This window comes from Rhinatrema bivittatum, chromosome 9 (genome assembly GCF_901001135.1).
Source record: "Rhinatrema bivittatum chromosome 9, aRhiBiv1.1, whole genome shotgun sequence".
NCBI classification, from domain to species: domain Eukaryota; kingdom Metazoa; phylum Chordata; class Amphibia; order Gymnophiona; family Rhinatrematidae; genus Rhinatrema; species Rhinatrema bivittatum.
In genome coordinates this window covers 85655345-85675163 of record NC_042623.1, presented here as the reverse complement: position 1 = coordinate 85675163, position 19819 = coordinate 85655345, and the positions used below count along the sequence as shown (strand labels likewise).

At 41.0% G+C, this 19819-nt stretch overlaps 1 protein-coding gene across 3 annotated transcripts in view; it reads right to left on the bottom strand.

Moving 5' to 3' along the window:
- Nucleotides 1–19819, bottom strand: part of POT1 (protection of telomeres 1) — a 364682-nt gene that overhangs the window by 269014 nt on the left and 75849 nt on the right. For all 3 annotated transcript variants that reach the window (XR_003858606.1, XM_029615658.1, XM_029615659.1), the window contains exon 6: nucleotides 15506–15553. Coding sequence is in view for 2 of the 3 variants with exons in the window: in XM_029615658.1 (XP_029471518.1) it covers nucleotides 15506–15553 (48 nt within the window). In the remaining variant the exon portion in view is untranslated. The remainder of the gene's footprint in view (nucleotides 1–15505; nucleotides 15554–19819) is intronic.

Here is a 19819-nt window from a genome sequence, read left to right as displayed (position 1 = left end):
AAGACACTGTGTGAAATTACAGTATTGTGTTATTTTTATATTTATGCTATCATGCAGTATGTATACCTTCCAAAACAATGTGCTCCTTAAATTTTTTATGGACATATTTCTCCATCATTAATAAAACACAAATTGCACTTGAGGAAATGGATTCAATACATTAAAATAGCTGGTAATATTGACATTTTCCCCATGTGCACATACAGCTATTAAAACCACTAAAAACATACAGAAATATACAGATATTATGTGAATACTGCCCACAGAAAAACATTAGCCAGCAAACACATTACCGCTCCTCTCGGAGGGGGGAAGTAGTAAGTGGAAGGGTTTGAGTTGATGAACAGGTGCTGTAATTGTGGAGTTTTTTTAATCTAGAAGTCGAAGCAGCATGTCATATTGATCCCAGCAGCGGCAATACTGCTTTCTCATCCTTATTTTTTTGCTTATATTCGTAAAAAAAAAAAGCATTTGCACATATGCAAATTTGGTATACAATTTGATGTGAATTGTTAGTAAGTGATGCTTTCTGCTTGTAGAATGGTTATGCTTGTATATTGTTGCAGCTGAACAGAGGTGGCGGGGTACCTGAACCAGGGGGGGTAAGCTTAGGTAATGGATTCTGTTTTCCAGTCATCAGACAAGCAGTGGTGAGGCCCCTGCTTAGTAACCTTAGGCAGGGCTGGACAGCTAGATTCAGTTGGGCATGGAAGAATCCGGGTGATGAGGCCTTCTTGCTTGGAACCACAACGAGGGGGGGGTCAGAGGTGAGGTCAGCTTGCTTGCTTGCTTGCTAAAACATAGCACAGGTTTGTCCACCTGCAAATATGTCCTCATCCCATGTAGTGCCAGATCGATCACAGCCACTAGAGAAAGAAGGTTTGCAACCTACATGGAAGACATCCAAAATCACCACAGCAGACAGAAGAGAGACAGCAGCGTTACCCTCCACAAGTTTAACATGGACTGAATCAATGTCTCAGGTTGACAGTATTCCAAGGAGTGAGTCTACTGGGGAGATTGGTACACTTGGTCCATCCACAGAGGTGGCCTCCACAGCTCAAATGGTCAAAAATAAAAACGGAAGTAAAAAGAATGGGAAACATAAGAACACATTCAGACAGCTCCAGTTCTACTTCCGACTCAGATACTTCTTGCAAGGTGCAGCCCCTTTGGGCTGCACCTTGCAAGACCTGCAATCAAACAGGAACAATCTACTTTCTCTGACTCATCTATTCTGTCTTTCCTTGATCCTTACCACCAAAAACGCAAAACGCGAAACTGCTAAATCTGTGAATATTATCATGGAAGAACAAATGTATATTCAACCATCATTACTCAACACAGACCTAAATTTCGAAAGACTAACTATTCAACGTCTAATAGACCCCGAACTCTCATACCCATACCAGCAATTCAGATCTCAAAGATCATTGCACTCTCTGTACTATCATTATTATTAACCAATGCACAATCGTTGGTAAAGAAGATTCCAGTTTTTTCTGACCTTGTCTTGCAAAACCATCCTGATATATGCTGTGTAACCGAAACCTGTTTTAAAAACTGATGTTGTTTTGATAAATCAATTACCTCAGCATCTTTATGATGTTTTCTCCATACCTCTACCTAATCGAAAAGATGGGGGTCTACTACTTATGGTTCTTAAAAAACTTAAACTAATCTCTCAGACCATCAATATTGCACCACATTATGAAATTGCACCACCTCATAAAATCCAAATATCGTCAAATTTGTTTACTGTATGCACTCCCAGGTCTCCTCGAACATAATATCTCTCCATTAACTAAATGTATCACTGATCATATAAATATGGATATCCCAGCCATTGTGCTCGGAGACTTTAACTTACTCATTGACCTCATACCGCTAACAACTAATTGTGAAATCTTTTTGAACACTGTGCTTGCAATAGGATTCAGGCAAATAGTTGAACACCCTACTCATAAAGCTGGACATGTTATGGCCGCCGGCCGTGGCAGTCCGCGACTGGGGCCGGGTGTTATGGCTGCCGGCCATGGCGGTCCGTGACCAGGGCCCGAGGCATTGGGCCGCCTCTGAGGCTCCTGCAGAGGCAGGCAGTCATCATTAACGATATTTGCACGGCCGCTGCTGCTGCTAGGCCCAGCCACATGGCTCTTCTCGGCCGGTCTGACTCCTCCCCCTCTGGCTCTGCATAGAACCGCGCACGCGGCTGAAGATCAGATTTAAAGGGGCCACGACAGGAAGTTGTCGTGGCTTCTTCCAGGGACTCCCCCCATGGTTTTAGTATATAAGGCAAGGTCTGCTCCTCCGACCTTGCCTTGGTATCGTGACTTCTGGTCTGACTGGTTCCGGTGTTCCTGATCCTCGCTGTTGGATTTCTGGTTCTTGTTCCGGTTCTTCTGTGTTCTGCTTCTCCTCTCTCATTGGACGGATTCTCTGGGCTTGACTCTTGGACTGGCTTCCGAACGTTTCCCTGGCTTGACTTTGGACCGGCTTCCGACCATTCTCCTGGATTCACCCCTGGACTGGCTTCCGACCATTCTCTGCGATTCACCACTGGACCGGCTTCCGACCATTCTCCTGGCTTGGACTACTGGACTGGACTACTGACCCACTGGAGGCGCCAGCCATCTGGATTCTTCGACCTGCAGGAGGCACCTGCATCCAGACTATCTTCCATCCTCTTCAAATCACCTAAGTCCAAGCAGCCTGGGTTCCTACAGGATCTTCCTGGGGGGACCGCGGACTTCCAGTGGCGAAGTACCGGTGCAACTGCTATTTCTACCAGGCCTTGCCTTCCGATGGTAGGAACCTAAGAGAGTTGACTCTCTCCTAGGTAGTGCTAACCCTACTTCGAACTAAGGGTCCACTTCCTGGTTTGTAACAGGACATACACTAGATTTAATTTTTATTAATTCGTTCTTTTCAAATACCGAACCCCCAATATGTCTGCCAGTACCATGGTCAGATCATAGACTGATCCAAACCCAACTGACCCTAAATAACATCAACACTAATACTCCTTTACCTAATACTACTATTGACTTTAGAAAACCTTTCAAACAGGAAGATCTAGCCAAATCATTTCTGGTGGTGCGCAACAATTTAGAAAAAACTGATATTGATACTGCATTATCCTCCTGGAACACCATAACAACAGAACTAGCTAACACTTTATGTCCTATAATTAAAAAAGAAATTAAACCATCTAATAAATATGAAACTCCATGGTACACCCCTGAATTAAAGAAAATCAAATGCACCCTCAGATCATTTGAAAGGAGATAGCGAAAGAACCATTCTCCTGTTAATCTGGGCAATTATCAGGCTATTTTAACCAAATATAGATCCACGATCTATAAAACCAAGCGTGATTATTTCTCACGAAAAATCCACGATTTCCAATTCAATCCCAGAGTCCTTTTTTCCTATGTGTCTGAGCTAACCAAACCAAGTAGACAAAGTCAGGACAATTTGAAAATTAATTGCAATAAGTTAGCTCATTTTTTTAAAAAAAAATTTCAAAATTAATTAATAACATTCCAATGTCAAACACTCAGCAGATTATTTTACATAATAACCCGGATTCTATCTGGTGTACTTTCGATAATGTTTCATCTACTTGCAGACTATTTACGCTACCAAAGTTCCTTGTAAAACGTGAACACGAATAATGTTATAATAATATTATATGTTTGTTAAATACTATTGTTACTTTCACTGTTCCTTGTAATAATGTTCAATAGTTGATTGTTATTGTTCTATGTTCTATGTAAAAAAACCCCAGTCTAATCTACCAGACCAGGGCAACCTTTTCGTTACTTGTAAACCGGACTGATTTGTATTGCATACAGGAATTCCGGTATATAAAAATTAAAAATAAATAAAAATAAATAAATAAATCTACTGAAAATGAAATACTAATCAACAAGATGAATTATGCTGCTCACCCAATAGATGCAATTCCCATTAAAGCATTAAAGTTAATTCCAAACATTATTGCAAAACCACTTGCTGATATCATCAATATTTCCCTCAATCAAGGCAAATTTCCCGAGATTTTCAAATGTGCTATAGTCAAACCCTTTTTAAAAAAATCCCAGTTAGACAGTTTAAACCTAGCTAACTTCAGACCCATTTCTAATTTACCATTTGTGGCAAAACTAATAGAGAAAGTAGTGAATCAACAACTTACTTAACACCTGGAAAAAAAATAACATTCTGAACCTAGAACAATTTGGTTTTCACAAATATTTTAGTAGAGACACTTCTGGTTTCTCTTGTTGACACCGTCCTCAGGGGACTGGATAGCAGTCAAACCTATCTCCTAATAATGTTAGACATCTCAGCAGCATTCGACACAGTTAACCATAACATATTGATCAATAGGTTAGCTGAAATTGGGTTAAGAGATAATACAATTCATTGGTTAAAGTCATACTTAGATATATCCTATAAAGTGAAGTTGGGCATATATGAATCACAGAAAATAGACCTTGAGACTGGTGTCCCTCAGGGGTCCTCTCTCTCCGCGACACTGTTCAACATATATATATGCTGTCATTATGTAAATTATTAGCAGTACTTGGAATAAATTACTACATTTATGCAGATGTGTAAATCTTAATACCAATTAAAGACTCTTGAAAATTAATTAAAATTATGGAATGTATATACCTTGTTCATTGTAAGACATTATTCTATATACTGTCAATTCAATTGTTGTAATGTAAACCGAAATGATTAGTAACTTTGTTACCAGAACTTCTGTATATAAAACTGTAAAATAAATAAATAAATAAATATATCTCTCCGCCATTAAACAAGTTTTAACACACATGAGTCTATGCTTAAACGAAGCCAAAACGGAAATCTTACTAATATGTAATAAATGAAAAAAATTAAGGATCTAAAATGCAATCAATTTATAGAATACCATTTTAAAAATTTAGGAGTAATTTTAGACTCGGAACTTAATTTAAAAAAATGTTCTCTCTCCTATAACCAAAGATGGCTTCTTTAAGCTGCATGTGCTTAAGAAACTCAAACCACTTTTGCATAACAATGACTTTAGAATGGTTTTACAAGCATTGATCTGTCCGAAATTAGATTACTGCAATGCACTATTTTTAGGACTCCCTGCATCCACTATCAGACTGCTTCAGATCCTTCAAAATGCAGCTGCTAGAATTCTCACAAACACTAGAAAATTTAATCATATCACTCCCACTTTGAAAGAACTCCACTGGTTACCAATTTCTTTTCAAATACAGTTCAAAATACTGACACTAATACATAATAAAACATTATACAATGAAAATTTGAATGGCTTAATGCCGCATTACATTTCCACACACCACAAAGAAATTTGCGTTCAAATAAAGGATTACTATCAATACCGTCACCCAAATTGGCCCACCTAAACACAGTTAGAGAGCGGGCACTTTCCCTAGCAGGGCCAAAACTATGGAATTCCATACCAATGGATTTGAGAGCAGAGGTAAACCCTCAGACTTTTAATAAGAAACTAAAGACATAGTTATTTCAGCAAGCTTTCCCTGATTGAATAATGTTCCACTTTTGCTTTGTTTTAGTATTTTATTGAGTATTTTATGAATATTGTTTTATATCTTAGTTTATTTATTATGTGGTACTTCCTATTTAACTTTCTTACTGATGTATTTCATTGTAGTTTTTTTTTGTAAATCGACATGTCGTCTTTTTTTGAATATCGGTATAGAAAACCTAATAAATAAATATTGGGCACAGATAAGCAGGTGCTGAGAAACAAAACTGGACTAGAGCCTTCCTTAGAATGATGAGTGTCATCAGGCAGGAGGATCCCTCCTAGTGGCTCCATGCTGATTTATGCTGACACCATTCTCAAAGCCTATGAAAGTTGTGACAACTGCTTTAGGGAGAAAATGGAAGAAAATTGGTTTATGTCATAGGGCACTCAGGATATGGGGCTGTGGCTTAAACAGCTGACGAATAAAACAAGCAACATGGGAGTGCATTAGTGGCCTTTACAAAAATCTGTTGGCACAGACCCTAGCCTGCCAGGACTACATCAAGGAACAACAACAATTTCTAGGACTGCATGTTCAGACATGGGTGTTCCAACTGCTTCACAATGCACCCAGCAAGCAAGTGCCTCACGAATCCATCAACAGGGAGTGCCACCAAATCCAAATGAGTGTTTTATTTTTCAAACACCTTCATGCCTTATAATCTTGCCAAAAATGCTGGCTACACTGTTACCCAAAACATAAACAAGCAAGTAAAATCCAATGGGGATTTTAAAGAAGGGTTCATAATAACTTTCCTAGAGTTTGTTAGCTTTGGTAGTTACAATAATACATGGTCAGCAGTGTATCACCCACATATTGTACAACAAAAGATAGATACCGAAATTGCACTGGATAGGATGGCTGGTCCGTTTACTGATCCACCTTTTACACATACATTCCTATCCACTCTCGCAGTTGTCCAAAAATGGAACCTGGCAAATTCAGGCTTATATAAAGTTTGTCATATTCACATGGGGTTTTCACTAAATGACCATTTACCAGTAAAAGAATGTGTGGTTCAGTATGCATTTTATGACTGTGCAATATCTCAGTTGAGGAATGTGGGAAAAGGAGCACTGATGGTCAAGACCGACATTAAATCAACATTTAGGTTATTACCGGTCCACTCGGACAGCTTTCCATTGTTGGTTCAAGTTTTGGGTTCAATATTTCTTTGATAAGTGCATGCCAAAGGGTGCTCTGTTTCCTGTGCATACTTCAAGCTTTTCAATTCCTATATTCTCTGGGTTACTACTCAGATATCTGGCATGAATAACAATCTACTACCTTGACAATTTCCTTTTTCTGATTCCTGGGGAATCAGACTCATGAATTCGTCCAGCACTGGTCATTGTATGTATATTCATTGTTTTTATGTGTGTTTATTGTGATCTGCTAAGATTTATGGATTGGCAGAATACACATTTTTTATATAAACACACAAATTCTAGGCCTTAGCCAATGAATTCTGCATCCTACGGGGATGAGAAAACTGAGGGCCCAACGACCAGGATTTGTTTTTTGTATTGAACTCAACTCAGTACAAATGGTGTTCAGAATGTCAATTGATAAAGTCCTCAAACCTTGCACTTTGTGGTTTATTTTAAGACCCGTGTTTGCGTCCATGTGCACACAGTTCCTGGCGCGCGCACATGGACACACTGATTTTATAACATGCTCGCGTCGTAGCACGCATGTTATAAAATACGATGTCTGTGCTCACATGCCCACTGGATTTTAACATCCGCATGTATAGGCGGGCCTGCGACTTACGCATGCGGGGGGGGGGGGGATTTTCTAATTACGTGCGCCAACGCGATTCGCCTTTTTCCCAGATCTCTCCCAGTCTTCCCCAAGACAGTGTCTGATGGCGCTGCCCTGGCCTGCCCCTGCCCAGACCACACCCCTGGCCTGTCCCTTTTAAGAACATAAGAACATAAGAAATTACCATGCTGGGTCAGACCAACCAAGGGTCCATCAAGCCCAGCATCCTGTCTCCAACAGAGGCCAAAACAGGCCACAAGAACCTGGCAAATACCCAAACATTAAGAAGATCCCATGCTACTGCGGCCAGTAATAGCAGAGGCCATTCTCTAAGTCAACTTGATTAATAGCAGTTAATGGACTTCTCCTACAAGAACTTATCCAAACCTTTTTTAAACCCAGCTACACTAACTGCACTAACCACATCCTCAACAAATTTCAGAACTTAATTTGCGTTGAGTGAAAAAGAATTTTCTTCGATTAGTCTTAAATGTGCTACTTGCTAACTTCATGGAGTGACCGCTAGTCCTTCTATTATCCGAAAGTGTAAATAACTGATTCACATCTACTCGTTCAAGACCTCTCATGATTTTAAAGACCTCTATCATATCCCCCATCAGCTGTCTCTTCTCCAAGCTGAAGAGCCCTAACCTCTTCAGCCTTTCCTCATAGGGGAGCTGTTCCATCCCCTTTATAATTTTGGTTGCCCTTCTCTGTACCTTCTCCATCGCAACTATATCTTTTTTGAGATGCGGCGATCAGAACTGTACACAGTATTCAAGGTGTGGTCTCACCATGGAGCAATTCAGAGGCATTATGACATTTTCCCGTTTTATTAACCATTCCCTTCCTAATAATTCCTAACATTCCGTTTGCTTTTTGACTGCTGCAGCACACTGAGCTGCCAATTTCAAAGTATTATCCACTAACATGGAACCCAACATCGTGTAACTACAGCAAGGGTTATTTTTCCCTATATGCAACACCTTGCACTTGTCAACATTAAATTTCATCTGCCATTTGGATGCCCAATCTTCCAGTATCACAATGTATCACAATCCATTTGTGATTTAACTACTCTGAATAATTTTGAATCATCTGCAAATTTGATAACCACTTCATATTCCTGTCTAGATCATTTATAAATATATTGAAAAGCACCGATCCAAGTACAGATCCCTGAGGCACTCCACTGTTTACCCTTTACCACTGAGAAAATTGACCATTTAATCCCACTCTCTGTTTCTTGTCTTAACTAGTTTGTAATCCATGAATGGACATAGTCTCCTATCCCATGACTTTCTAGTTTTCTTAGAAGCCTCGCAATAGGGATTTTGTCAAACGCCTTCTGAAAATCCAAATACACTATATCTACCGGTTCACCTTTATCCACAGTTTATTAACCCCTTCAAAAAAATGAAGCAGATTTGTGAAGCAAGACTTCCCCTGGGTAAATCCATGTTGACTGTGTTCCATTAAGCCATGTCTTTCTATATGTTCTATGATTTTGATCTTGAGAATAGTTTTCCACTAGTTTCCCGGCCCTGTATTTAGGCTCACTGGTCTATAGATTCCCGGATCACCCCTGCAGCCTTTTTAAGTATTAGGGATTCATTGGCCACCCTCCAGTCTTCTGGTACAATGGATGATTTTAATGATAGTTTACAAATTTTAACTAATAGATCTGAAATTTCATTTTGAGATTCTTCAAAACCCTAGGATGCATACCATCTGGTCCTGGTGATTTGCTACCCTTTAGTTTGTCAATCTGGCCTACTACATCTTCCAGGTTCACAGTGATTTGGTTCAATTCATCCGACTCATCACCTTTGAAAACCATTTCTTGTGGTTGTCCTTCCCTGCAATTCCGCCAATGAGACGGTTAAATCTACCCAGGAATGCAGATAAGGGCAAGCAGGTGTGTAACCAGGGACAATTGCCATCTGATTACTAGTGGCCTCGCCAAGATTGCTGTACAGCTGTACAGCAATTGTACAGCTAGACTCTGTCCCTGGCTCAGGTAGAGCAGTTGCTGCCATGGGATGCTTGGACTCCATCCCACACCTGGCTCCCTTTGGAAAATATTGGTTCCTGACTGATTTGGGGGACAGCTGCCATGTTCAGACAAATGACTCAGGGAATCTGAGGAATGCAGACTAGCTCTGGTTGACCAGACATCTGCTCATGTACCACTGCTCCCATGGGAAATCATTTTTTGGTGGCAGAAACTAATGGAGTCTGCCATCACCTATTTATTGATCACATGGTTGCTGATGCATCTGGTCTAGCCCGATACTGGCCATCTCATTCCCTCCTGCTCTCTGTTCATCGGCTTCCAGAGCAATTGCTCCTCTGTAGTCCTCAGCTCGCCTTTCCTTTTTTTTCCCACCCCTGGACTTCTGAAGCCTCCCTTCACATCTTTACAGGGTCAGCATAATCAGAAAGACCAGCCATATTGGGGTTGCAATTATCTCATGCTCTAAAGCGAAGGCAATAATGACTGAGTATAATAGCTGCCATGTTTTTTTCCCATATTTATTAGACATTTTATATACCGTTGTTACATGTGAAGATCACAACGATTTACAAAGTGGACGTTCATAGTTATAACTCAACCTAAACAGGCAAAGATTAGATACAGGGGTAGTGTTCATAGGCGGGGCATTAATATCTATCAAGTAAAATTATTCTCGACTACATATTAAAACTGATCTAGTGCATATGGCAAAGAGTATAGATAATTAAAATGAATTTATAGTTTTCACATCTTAGTCAGTGAGTTGTTTTGAGAATCTCACATTCTCTCGTTTTATTTATTCTTCAAGATTCTATTGTAATAGAATTATAATTATCTTTTGTCCTTCTTGTCTTAGTGGTTCTATATATTCTGATGTTTTTAAGTTAAATTATATGCATTTTTTAATAACCATGTTCTTAATTCACATTTAAATCTGTTTCTATCTGGTAAAATATGTAACGTCTCAGGCATAGAATTCCAAAGCTTTGGACCTGCTATGAAAACACTTGATCTCTTATTTGCATCAGACGTGTGCTTCGTATTGTGGGAATAGTCAGTCCTTTATTTTGAGATCTTAGTGTTCACTGAGGATTGTAAAGTTGTAGTGTCACTCCTAATAAGTCGGTGTTATTGGAATGAATGATGTTGAAAATTAACATTACTACTTTATAGTAGATTCTGAATTGTACTGGTAACCAATGCAGTGACATCAGTGAAGGTGTAAAATGATCATATTTCCTGGTTCCTAATAATATTTGTGCTGCAGCATTTTGTAATAGTTCTAGTGGTTTTAAGTGGCTTGCTGAAGACCTAGTACTAAGAAATTACAGTAATCAAGGTTTGAGAAGATTAGCGCTTGCAATACAGTACGGAAGTCCGCAAAAGTTAATGGTGGTTTCAACCGATGTAATATACACAAGTTGGCGTAACCTATCTTAATTTACTGATGTGCATTTTCATTGTGAGATTCTCATCTAGTTATACATCTAAATCCCATACTTGATTTGAGAGAGTAATTTGAAAATTACCCAGGTCTAGGGTAGGTGGTTTAACAATGGAAGGATTTCAACTCAGCCAAATCATTTGTCTTTTTACGGTTTATTTTTAATTTAAGCTGTGAAAGTTTCTTGTGCATTGCTTTCATATAATTAGAGACTAACGAGGCTGTATTTTCATATGAGTGGAGAGTGGGATATAAAACTATGTCGTTAGCATACAAGAAGAAAGTTATTCCTAGATTGGTTCAGTGGGAGCATGTAAATATTGAATAGTGATGCTGAGAGGGCTGAGCCTTGAGGAACACCTGTATCATATTGGAAAGTATCTGATACATGGTTGCCCAGTTTGATTGGAATGTTCTGTTGACAGAAATGAAGAGAATCATTTGAGACCCCTGCTATCAATCCCAATGTTTTTCATCTGATGGCATAACAGGTTATGGTCTACAATGTCGAAGGCGACTATTAAGTTAATTAGCATAAAACATAAGATTTATCTGCGTCAAGTCCTCATAAAACTGAGTCCATTAATGAAAGGAGTAATGTCGCAGATGAGTGAGGTTTCCTAAATCCTAACTGATTTGCAGAGAGAATATTTTAATATTCCAGGTGATTTTTCAAATAACACTGCTTTTTCAAGAAACTTTTGCAAGAAAAGACAAGTTGGATATTGGACGATAATTGTCCCAATCGTCAGTTCTACAATTCTTATTTTTAGGATTGGCTTTATCACAGCTTGTTTTAACCCATTTGGAACAGTTCCTTCCAAGAGAGACAGGTTAATTAATGTTGTGATTGCCTGAGTGATAACAACGTATACTTGTTTCAAGGAACTGGTTAGTATTGGATCATGTGGATGAATGGCAGGTTTAATTTTAGTAATGATTTGCCTAATTTCCAGTTTCAATACTCTGTCGAATGTGGACCATTTAACTCTGCCATTAGAATCTTCAGGTGCTTTTGTTGGAGAAGAGATAGGGAATTGTGTTTTCAACTAATTGATTTTGTCTGAGAATGCAGAAGCATATTCATTGCAAGCGGTCTTGTGAAGTTGTACTTTTTTTTGAGATGGAAGATGTCGGTTCTTTAATTAAATTTATAACAACCTCAAAGAGCAGTTTTATAACAACCTCAAAGAGCAGTTTAGAACTGTACGGTGTTTTGTAAGGAAAGATTTATATTTTCCTAGGGATTCAGCAGATGGGCATTTCTGCCATTGTTTCTCTAATTTTCTAAGGTTCTGTTTAGTGCTCCTTAATTCATAATTGTACCAGGGCTTATTATGTTTGGAGTTATTCTTTTCTTTGTTAATAGTTTTCGTCTGGAAAGGACTAAGGTTTTCAGCTATGTTATTGATAATTTTATTCCAGGAATCAAAAGCCAATGTGGAATTGGCTTGATTTACTTCATGGAGTTTATTTTTTATTGCTTCAGAAACTACTTCCATCTCTATCTTTTTCCTGAATGTGAAAGTGTGATTATCTATATCATTAGGGATTTGGTTGGTGATGGCAATTTCCACTTTTATTAATTGGTGATCAGACCAGGGCAATTACTGGTATTTGCAAATATTAGGTCTAGATTATTTGCAAATATTAGGTCTAGAGTATGACCCGCTTTATGAGTAGCTTTCGAGACAAAATGTGACCAGCCCACGGCTTCCATTGCTTCTAAGAACATGTCACAGGCTAAGGTTCTTGGTGTTTTGTCTACCTGGAGGTTAAAGTCTCCTACAATTAATGTAGATTCTGGTGATGGAAACACCTTGGCAAATAATTCAATCAGCGGTGAGCAATCTTTTTGTAGTATTTTTGGAGGACAGTAGACTACTCCTCCTATGTTTAGTTGTGGCGACTTAAGAAATGCCACCTCATAGGGAGGATTAATCTCTATTTTGTACGATACAAGCTTAATGAAATACATCATATTTAGGGTTGTCAATTTAGTTTAAGAGAACATTATCTGTCTTTTAGCCAGGTTTCAGTGATACAGAAAATGGAGGGAATTTTGTCCTCTAGCAGGTCATTAATCAGATGGATTTATTTTTGACAGAGGCTGAGCATTTAGTAGAAGCAGAGTAAACAATAAATAGGAACAAGTAGTTGAAGAGTTTGTACTTATTTTAGGGTGGATCAACATTATGTTCCTTCTGTGCTTATTTCTCTGGACGCTCCTTATATCTCCATACCGTCCCCATCCAAGCATGGGCTCTGTGTGGTACTATTGATCCATAGTTGTAGCAACTTGATTAAAGGTATAAGCACTTCACATGCACACAAAGGGGTGCACAAAAGGAGTAAGCTCCTTTGTTGTGTTCCTTCGTGCGTGTGCCAAAGGTACACACCTCTCGGCGCATGTGCCTTTGGGGTCTCCACCATGGTGTTCTATGATCTTCTGTGGGCAGGTGGTGGGTGGTCCCCGCTGGCGCATGCCTCCTCTCTCCACTGCCGCCGAGATCGCCACCTTGGAAGGCCTGATTGGCCCTGCAGCTGCCACTACCTCCTCCGGTAGTAGCCAGGTAGGCCTAGTCGCCTTCACCATCACCACAATGGTGTTCTGAAGTCTTCTGTGAGCGGGTGATGGGTGGGCGGTCCCTGCCAGCATCGTGCCTCCTCTCTCCGCTGCCGCCTCTGGGAAAGCCCGATTGACCTTGCAGCTGTCACAGTCTCCTCCAGTGGAGGCCAGGTAGGCCTCGCTGACCTCACTGTTGCCACCACGGTGTTCTGCGGGCAGGTGGTGGGCGAGGGACCTCCTCTCTGCTGCCACCATCGCTGCAACCACCTAGCTTGGAAGGCCCAATTGGCCTTGCAGCTGCTGCTGTCTCATCCAATGGAGGCCAGGTAGGCCTTGCCACCCTCACCATCGCCGCCACAGTGCTCTGAGGTCTTGTATGGGCTGGTGGTCCCCGCCAGCTCGATGCCTCCTCTCTACATTGCCGCCGCTGCTAGGACCACCAGCTTGGAAGACCCGATTGGCCCTGCAGTTGACGCTGTCTCTTCCGGTGAAGGCCAGGCTTCCCTCCCCCCTCCCCAGGAGAGTGCTGACATGTTCATTAAGATCTATGAGAGGAGAGGAAAAGAGAAGCCAATAGCTTGCTGGCTGTGTATGTGTGCGCATGGTGGGGGGACAGCCAGGTCATGGTGCCATGTTATTCGAGTCCCTCATGCACTTGGCCCAGGACCCTCACATTTACCTTAAAACACCAACTAAAATAATTTTGACTTAATAAAATTAAACTTTGATTATTACTACATGCTAATAAAGTGAACTCCGTTAAAATTTTCAGATTTTCAGAAGGCGTTTGACAAAGTTCCTCATGAGAGGCTTCTAGGAAAAGTAAAAAGTCATGGGATAGGTGGTGATGTCCTTTCGTGGATTGCAAACTGGCTAAAAGACAGGAAACAGAGAGTAGGATTAAATGGGCAATTTTCTCAGTGGAAGGGAGTGGACAGTGGAGTGCCTCAGGGATCTGTATTGGGACCCTTACTGTTCAATATATTTATAAATGATCTGGAAAGAAATACGACGAGTGAGATAATCAAATTTGCAGATGACACAAAATTGTTCAGAGTAGTTAAATCACAAGCAGATTGTGATAAATTGCAGGAAGACCTTGTGAGACTAGAAAATTGGGCATCCAAATGGCAGATGAAATTTAATGTGGATAAGTGCAAGGTGATGCATATAGGGAAAAATAACCCATGCTATAATTACACGATGTTGGGTTCCATATTAGGTGCTACAACCCAAGAAAGAGATCTAGGTGTCATAGTGGATAACACATTGAAATCGTCGGTTCAGTGTGCTGCGGCAGTCAAAAAAGCAAACAGAATGTTGGGAATTATTAGAAAAGGAATGATGAATAAAACGGAAAATGTCATAATGCCTCTGTATCGCTCCATGGTGAGACCGCACCTTGAATACTGTGTACAATTCTGGTCGCCGCATCTCAAAAAAGATATAATTGCGATGGAGAAGGTACAGAGAAGGGCTACCAAAATGATAAGGGGAATGGAACAACTCCCCTATGAGGAAAGACAAGAGGTTAGGACTTTTCAGCTTGGAGAAGAGACGACTGAGGGGGGATATGATAGAGGTGTTTAAAATCATGAGAGGTCTAGAACGGGTAGATGTGAATCGGTTATTTACTCTTTCGGATAGTAGAAAGACTAGGGGACACTCCATGAAGTTAGCATGGGGCACATTTAAAACTAATCGGAGAAAGTTCTTTTTTACTCAACGCACAATTAAACTCTGGAATTTGTTGCCAGAGAATGTGGTTCGTGCAGTTAGTATAGCTGTGTTTAAAAAAGGATTGGATAAGTTCTTGGAGGAGAAGTCCATTACCTGCTATTAAGTTCACTTAGAGAATAGCCACTGCCATTAGCAATGGTTACATGGAATAGACTTAGTTTTTGGGTACTTGCCAGGTTCTTATGGCCTGGATTGGCCACTGTTGGAAACAGGATGCTGGGCTTGATGGACCCTTGGTCTGACCCAGTATGGCATTTTCTTATGTTCTTATGTTCTTAAATATTTTCAATGACAAAAAAAAAAGTTTAGCTCCCTCAGACAAAAAGGTCATTTATTCTTATCTAATAATTTTACTGCATGAACAACCAAAAGCAAAAATAAAGAATATATTCACTCACTGAAGGTCCTGCTTTTGAAGTGCCAATTGCACCAGATCGACCAAAAAGCTGGAAAAAAAAGATGCTTATTAATTACTGAATAGAAATACAAATATAATGCACATTTATAGTTAACTTAGTATAGAAAGCATAACATGTCATATCACAAAGACTAGAGAAGCATATTCTACTCTTTTTTTCAGATGAAATCTTGGATTTACATATTTCAGAAATTAATTTTTTAATAGTTATATAAAGCCCTAAGCGGCGTAAAAATTTCACATCCACAGCAGTATAAAACAAAACATAAGCAAAATTATAAAATTAAAAGCATCAAAAATGATAAACAGAACAATAAAATGAAGAACAATAAGACCTATACCTCCAGACAGCAACACCCAAACTCTGTCCTGATACTAGCCAATGAAACTAACTATACTTGAAAATGACTACTAACAATCAATCACTCATGCTTCAACCAATAGAGAACACTGAGTGCAGACAAAAGAATTAATATTCAGTAAACTGAGGGACTGGTTAAAACAACAAATAGCAGGAACAACAAAATCGGCAGCCGAGGGCGGGTCAGGATTTGGCCTGCCTTCGAGGAAAGGAAATTATCACATAAGTAGTAATTTCTCCTTCCTCTGCACTCAGGCAGGTCAATCCCCACAAGTGGGATGTACCAAAGCTATTTTCAAACAGGGTGGAAGGCTGCCCACGATCCAGTTAACACCGCTTGTGTGAAGGCTGTGCCCTGCGAAGACTGAATGTCCAAGCAGAAAAATTGGGAAGGTATGCATGAAAGACCACATCCCTGCCCAGGAAAACTCAGCCGGAGATGATAATCAAGGTTCCACTCACAATAGTGCCTGAGCCCTAGCAGAATGCGATCTAAGTCATTTACAGAAAAGAATATCAGCAACCACATAGGTAGCCATGATGACATCCTTTTTCCAACAGGCTATAATTACCCGTGTTGCCAGCTCCCCTTGTTTACCTCCACCGTGGAGCAGAACCAATCTATCAAGTATCCTGCATGTTCAATAGCCTCCAAACATCCCCTCAGATGCCACTTGACATCCAAGATACGCAAGAAACAATTACTCATTTCTATTCCTGCTCAGCATGGGCAGGAAAAATAGTCAGATTCAAATGAAACTTCGAAACCATTTTCAGCAACAGAAGGTACAGTCCTCAACTGCACCACCCCCAGATTCATACATTTAAAAAACTGTCCTTAAGGAAAGTAGCTTCAAGGAGAGACTATGTAGTGGTCGAAAGGCAGGACCCGCCAAGAATCTAGAACCAGATTAAGGTTCCACAAGTGTACCAGTACCCACCAGGGAGGACAAAGATTCTTAACTCCCTTCAAGAATCGAGCCACATCCGGAGGGGAAGACCAAGATCCTCCAGATGTGCCCCTATAACAGGCGAGAATGCTGCAACTTGAAACTTCCAAACATTAATTGAATTTCCACTTTGAGAGGCTGAGCACTTCACATCTCGCACCAGGCCTTGAAAACACTCCAAACGCTAACATAAGCCAGAGATGTAGAAAGTTCCAGTCCAGTGCAAGGTGGAAGCACTACAGCAGAATAAAAACACTTCAAATAATCGAAGGACAAAATTGACACTGATCGTCATGTAGAATGACACTGATCGTCATGTAGAATAGATCCATGCAGGGTGGCCGCTTGAATGGACTGCCCACCAACAGCCTCCACAGATCGGTATACCATGGCCTCCAGGCCAATCCGGAGCCACCAGAAGCACATGCTTCGGTCTGTCTTGCAATCTTTCACACAACTCTGCCTAATTGTGGCCATAGCAGGAAGGGTTATAGCTCCCCGCCTTGTGGCCCCACCGGAATGAGAGCATCAGATCCGCAGAACTTTGGATCTCGCCCATAACTGAAGAACCATGGTACTTCGCATTGGCTGAAATCACCAGCAAATCCAGAAGGGTGACCCCAGCGTGTCACCATGAGCGGAAAGACCTTGGCCAACAACTCCCACCCTCCAGGGACCAAGCTCCAACTGCTGAGAAAGACGGCTCTTATACTGTCACTTCCAGCAATGTGGAAGACCGATACATCCAGTAGATTTTGCTCTACCCATACCATGAGTGCATCCATTTGCTCTGACACTTGAAGACTCTCTGTTCCAGCTTAAGGAAGGATATATGCCACCATGAACACATTGTCAGACATAATTCTGACCATCCGAGTCTCTAGAAGGTCGACGAATCACAAGCATGCCAGCCGAACTGCATGTGCTTCCAATTGACTGATGCTCCTAGGCGTTCCAGCGATCTGTACTACCATTCTGATGTCTCCAAGGAAACTCCCATCCTAAGAAGATACACTTCGAAATGCCACTGCAAGTGGACACTCACCTCTAATGGCAAGAGAAGCTTCACTATGTAGTCCTGAGAATGTGGACCCCACTGGGAAGTTGCACTGAAGAGGCTGCTTGTGCACTCTAGCTCAGAGGAAACACCCAACATGATTGCCATCAAACCCAGGATCTGTAGATAAGGTCACACTGTTGGGCGAATATATTTTCCCAGGGTTTGAACTGGAGCAATCAACTTTTGAATGCGATTTCCCTGGCCAAAACACTCAGCCTTGCTAGGAAACAACACAGATACCAAGATACATCTGAGGTAGTTAGAAGGTGCTCTTGGCCAAGCTCACCACACAGCCTAGCTCTTGCCATAATGAGACCACCATGCGAGAAGCTAGGTGACCCTTCCATTGCATATATGGGGAACCAAGAAACCGCCCCTGCAGAAGAACACAGTTATCACCACCATGACTTCAAAAAAGGCCCTGGGTGCAGTGGCCGACCAGAAGAGTAGGGCCTGAAATTGATAATGACGTCCCAGAAGAGCACACTGCAGGAACCATTGATGTTTCCGATGAATTGGAATATACAGAAATGCCTCCATCAGATCTAGAGACAGAAGAATTCCCCTGATTGTACTGCATTATTATGGCGTGCAGAGTTTCCATATGGAATGAGTCACCCACAAACGACCAGAGACTTCTTTGAGATCTAGGTTGGGCCGAAATGAACCCTCCTTTTTTGTACAACAAAAGAAATAGAACAGCATCCCATATTTTCTTGCAATTCGGGAACAGGAATTACGGCTTTCAAGTCCAACAGCCTCCTTAAGAAATTCTCCACTACCACCCTCTTCTGTAGGAAGTTGCAAGGACAGACCACAAGGCATCCAGAGAAATGCAAAGAAAACGCCAGAGCATAGCCTTCTCTTAACAATTCCAGGACCCATTGGACTAATATGATCCAGACCCAGCTCTGATAAAGGCAAGACAGATGAGGTGCTCCATTCCTGGAGCTCGCATTCTTCCAAGGCTTCCTGGATCGAAAGGACAGACTTACCAAAAGGTCAAGAACTCTGAGTAGTCGCTCCCCTGTAGGGATGATGTCTGCAGCCTCTAGCACAGCCTCTTGCCCAAAAGGATGTGATACCGACTTGTTATCCTCTGGTAAATGAGAGATCTGGGATTCCTCTCATCTATACACCATGATCTCCAACTCATTTCCAAATAAAAAAAGAACCCTTAAAGGGTAACTTCATGAGATGGACTTGGAAATTGTATCTGCCAACCAATTTTGCAGCTATAACCGACATCTAGCCGCTCTCCAATCACAGTCCACATCAACTAAAAAAGCAGTCCCGGTTGCAACAGTGCTCCGCTAATCGACCATGCTCCCTCAAGTGCCTGAGAGAGGCATAGACTCACCCGAGCCATCAGGGAGCAACAAGAGGCAATTTGCAAATTCATTGCCATGGTTTCAAGGCCTGCTTAAGGATAGCTTCAATTCTCCTATCCCAAGCATCTTTTAGAGATGCCCCTCCTTCTACCAGAAGGGTGGTCTGCTTAGACACAGAACACGCCAGTGCTTCTACCTTTGGAAAACTTAACTGTTCCCTTACTACCGGTTCCAAGGGATACAGCCCGCCAAAGTGTATCCCCCTTTAAGGTTTGCTTCTGAAGTGTCGCATACAATGGCAATCAGCTCTTGAATTGCACCCAGGAGAGGAAAAAAACAAGATGCTTGCGTAGGGTGACCAAAATGAGATCTGTTTTTTGTGCACCCGTAGTTACCCCCAGTCACACCAAGTGGCTTCAGAGTCTGAGATAACAGATTTGGTAACTCATCCCTATGAAAGAAAGGTTCTAAATCCAGAGGGATTTCCCGCTCAGCAAGAGGGAGAAACCCAAATCTTCATAAGAATCAACTGTATCCACATCCTCCTGCATAAAAATAAATAAAAGTTTTAAATAAATAAATAAATATCATT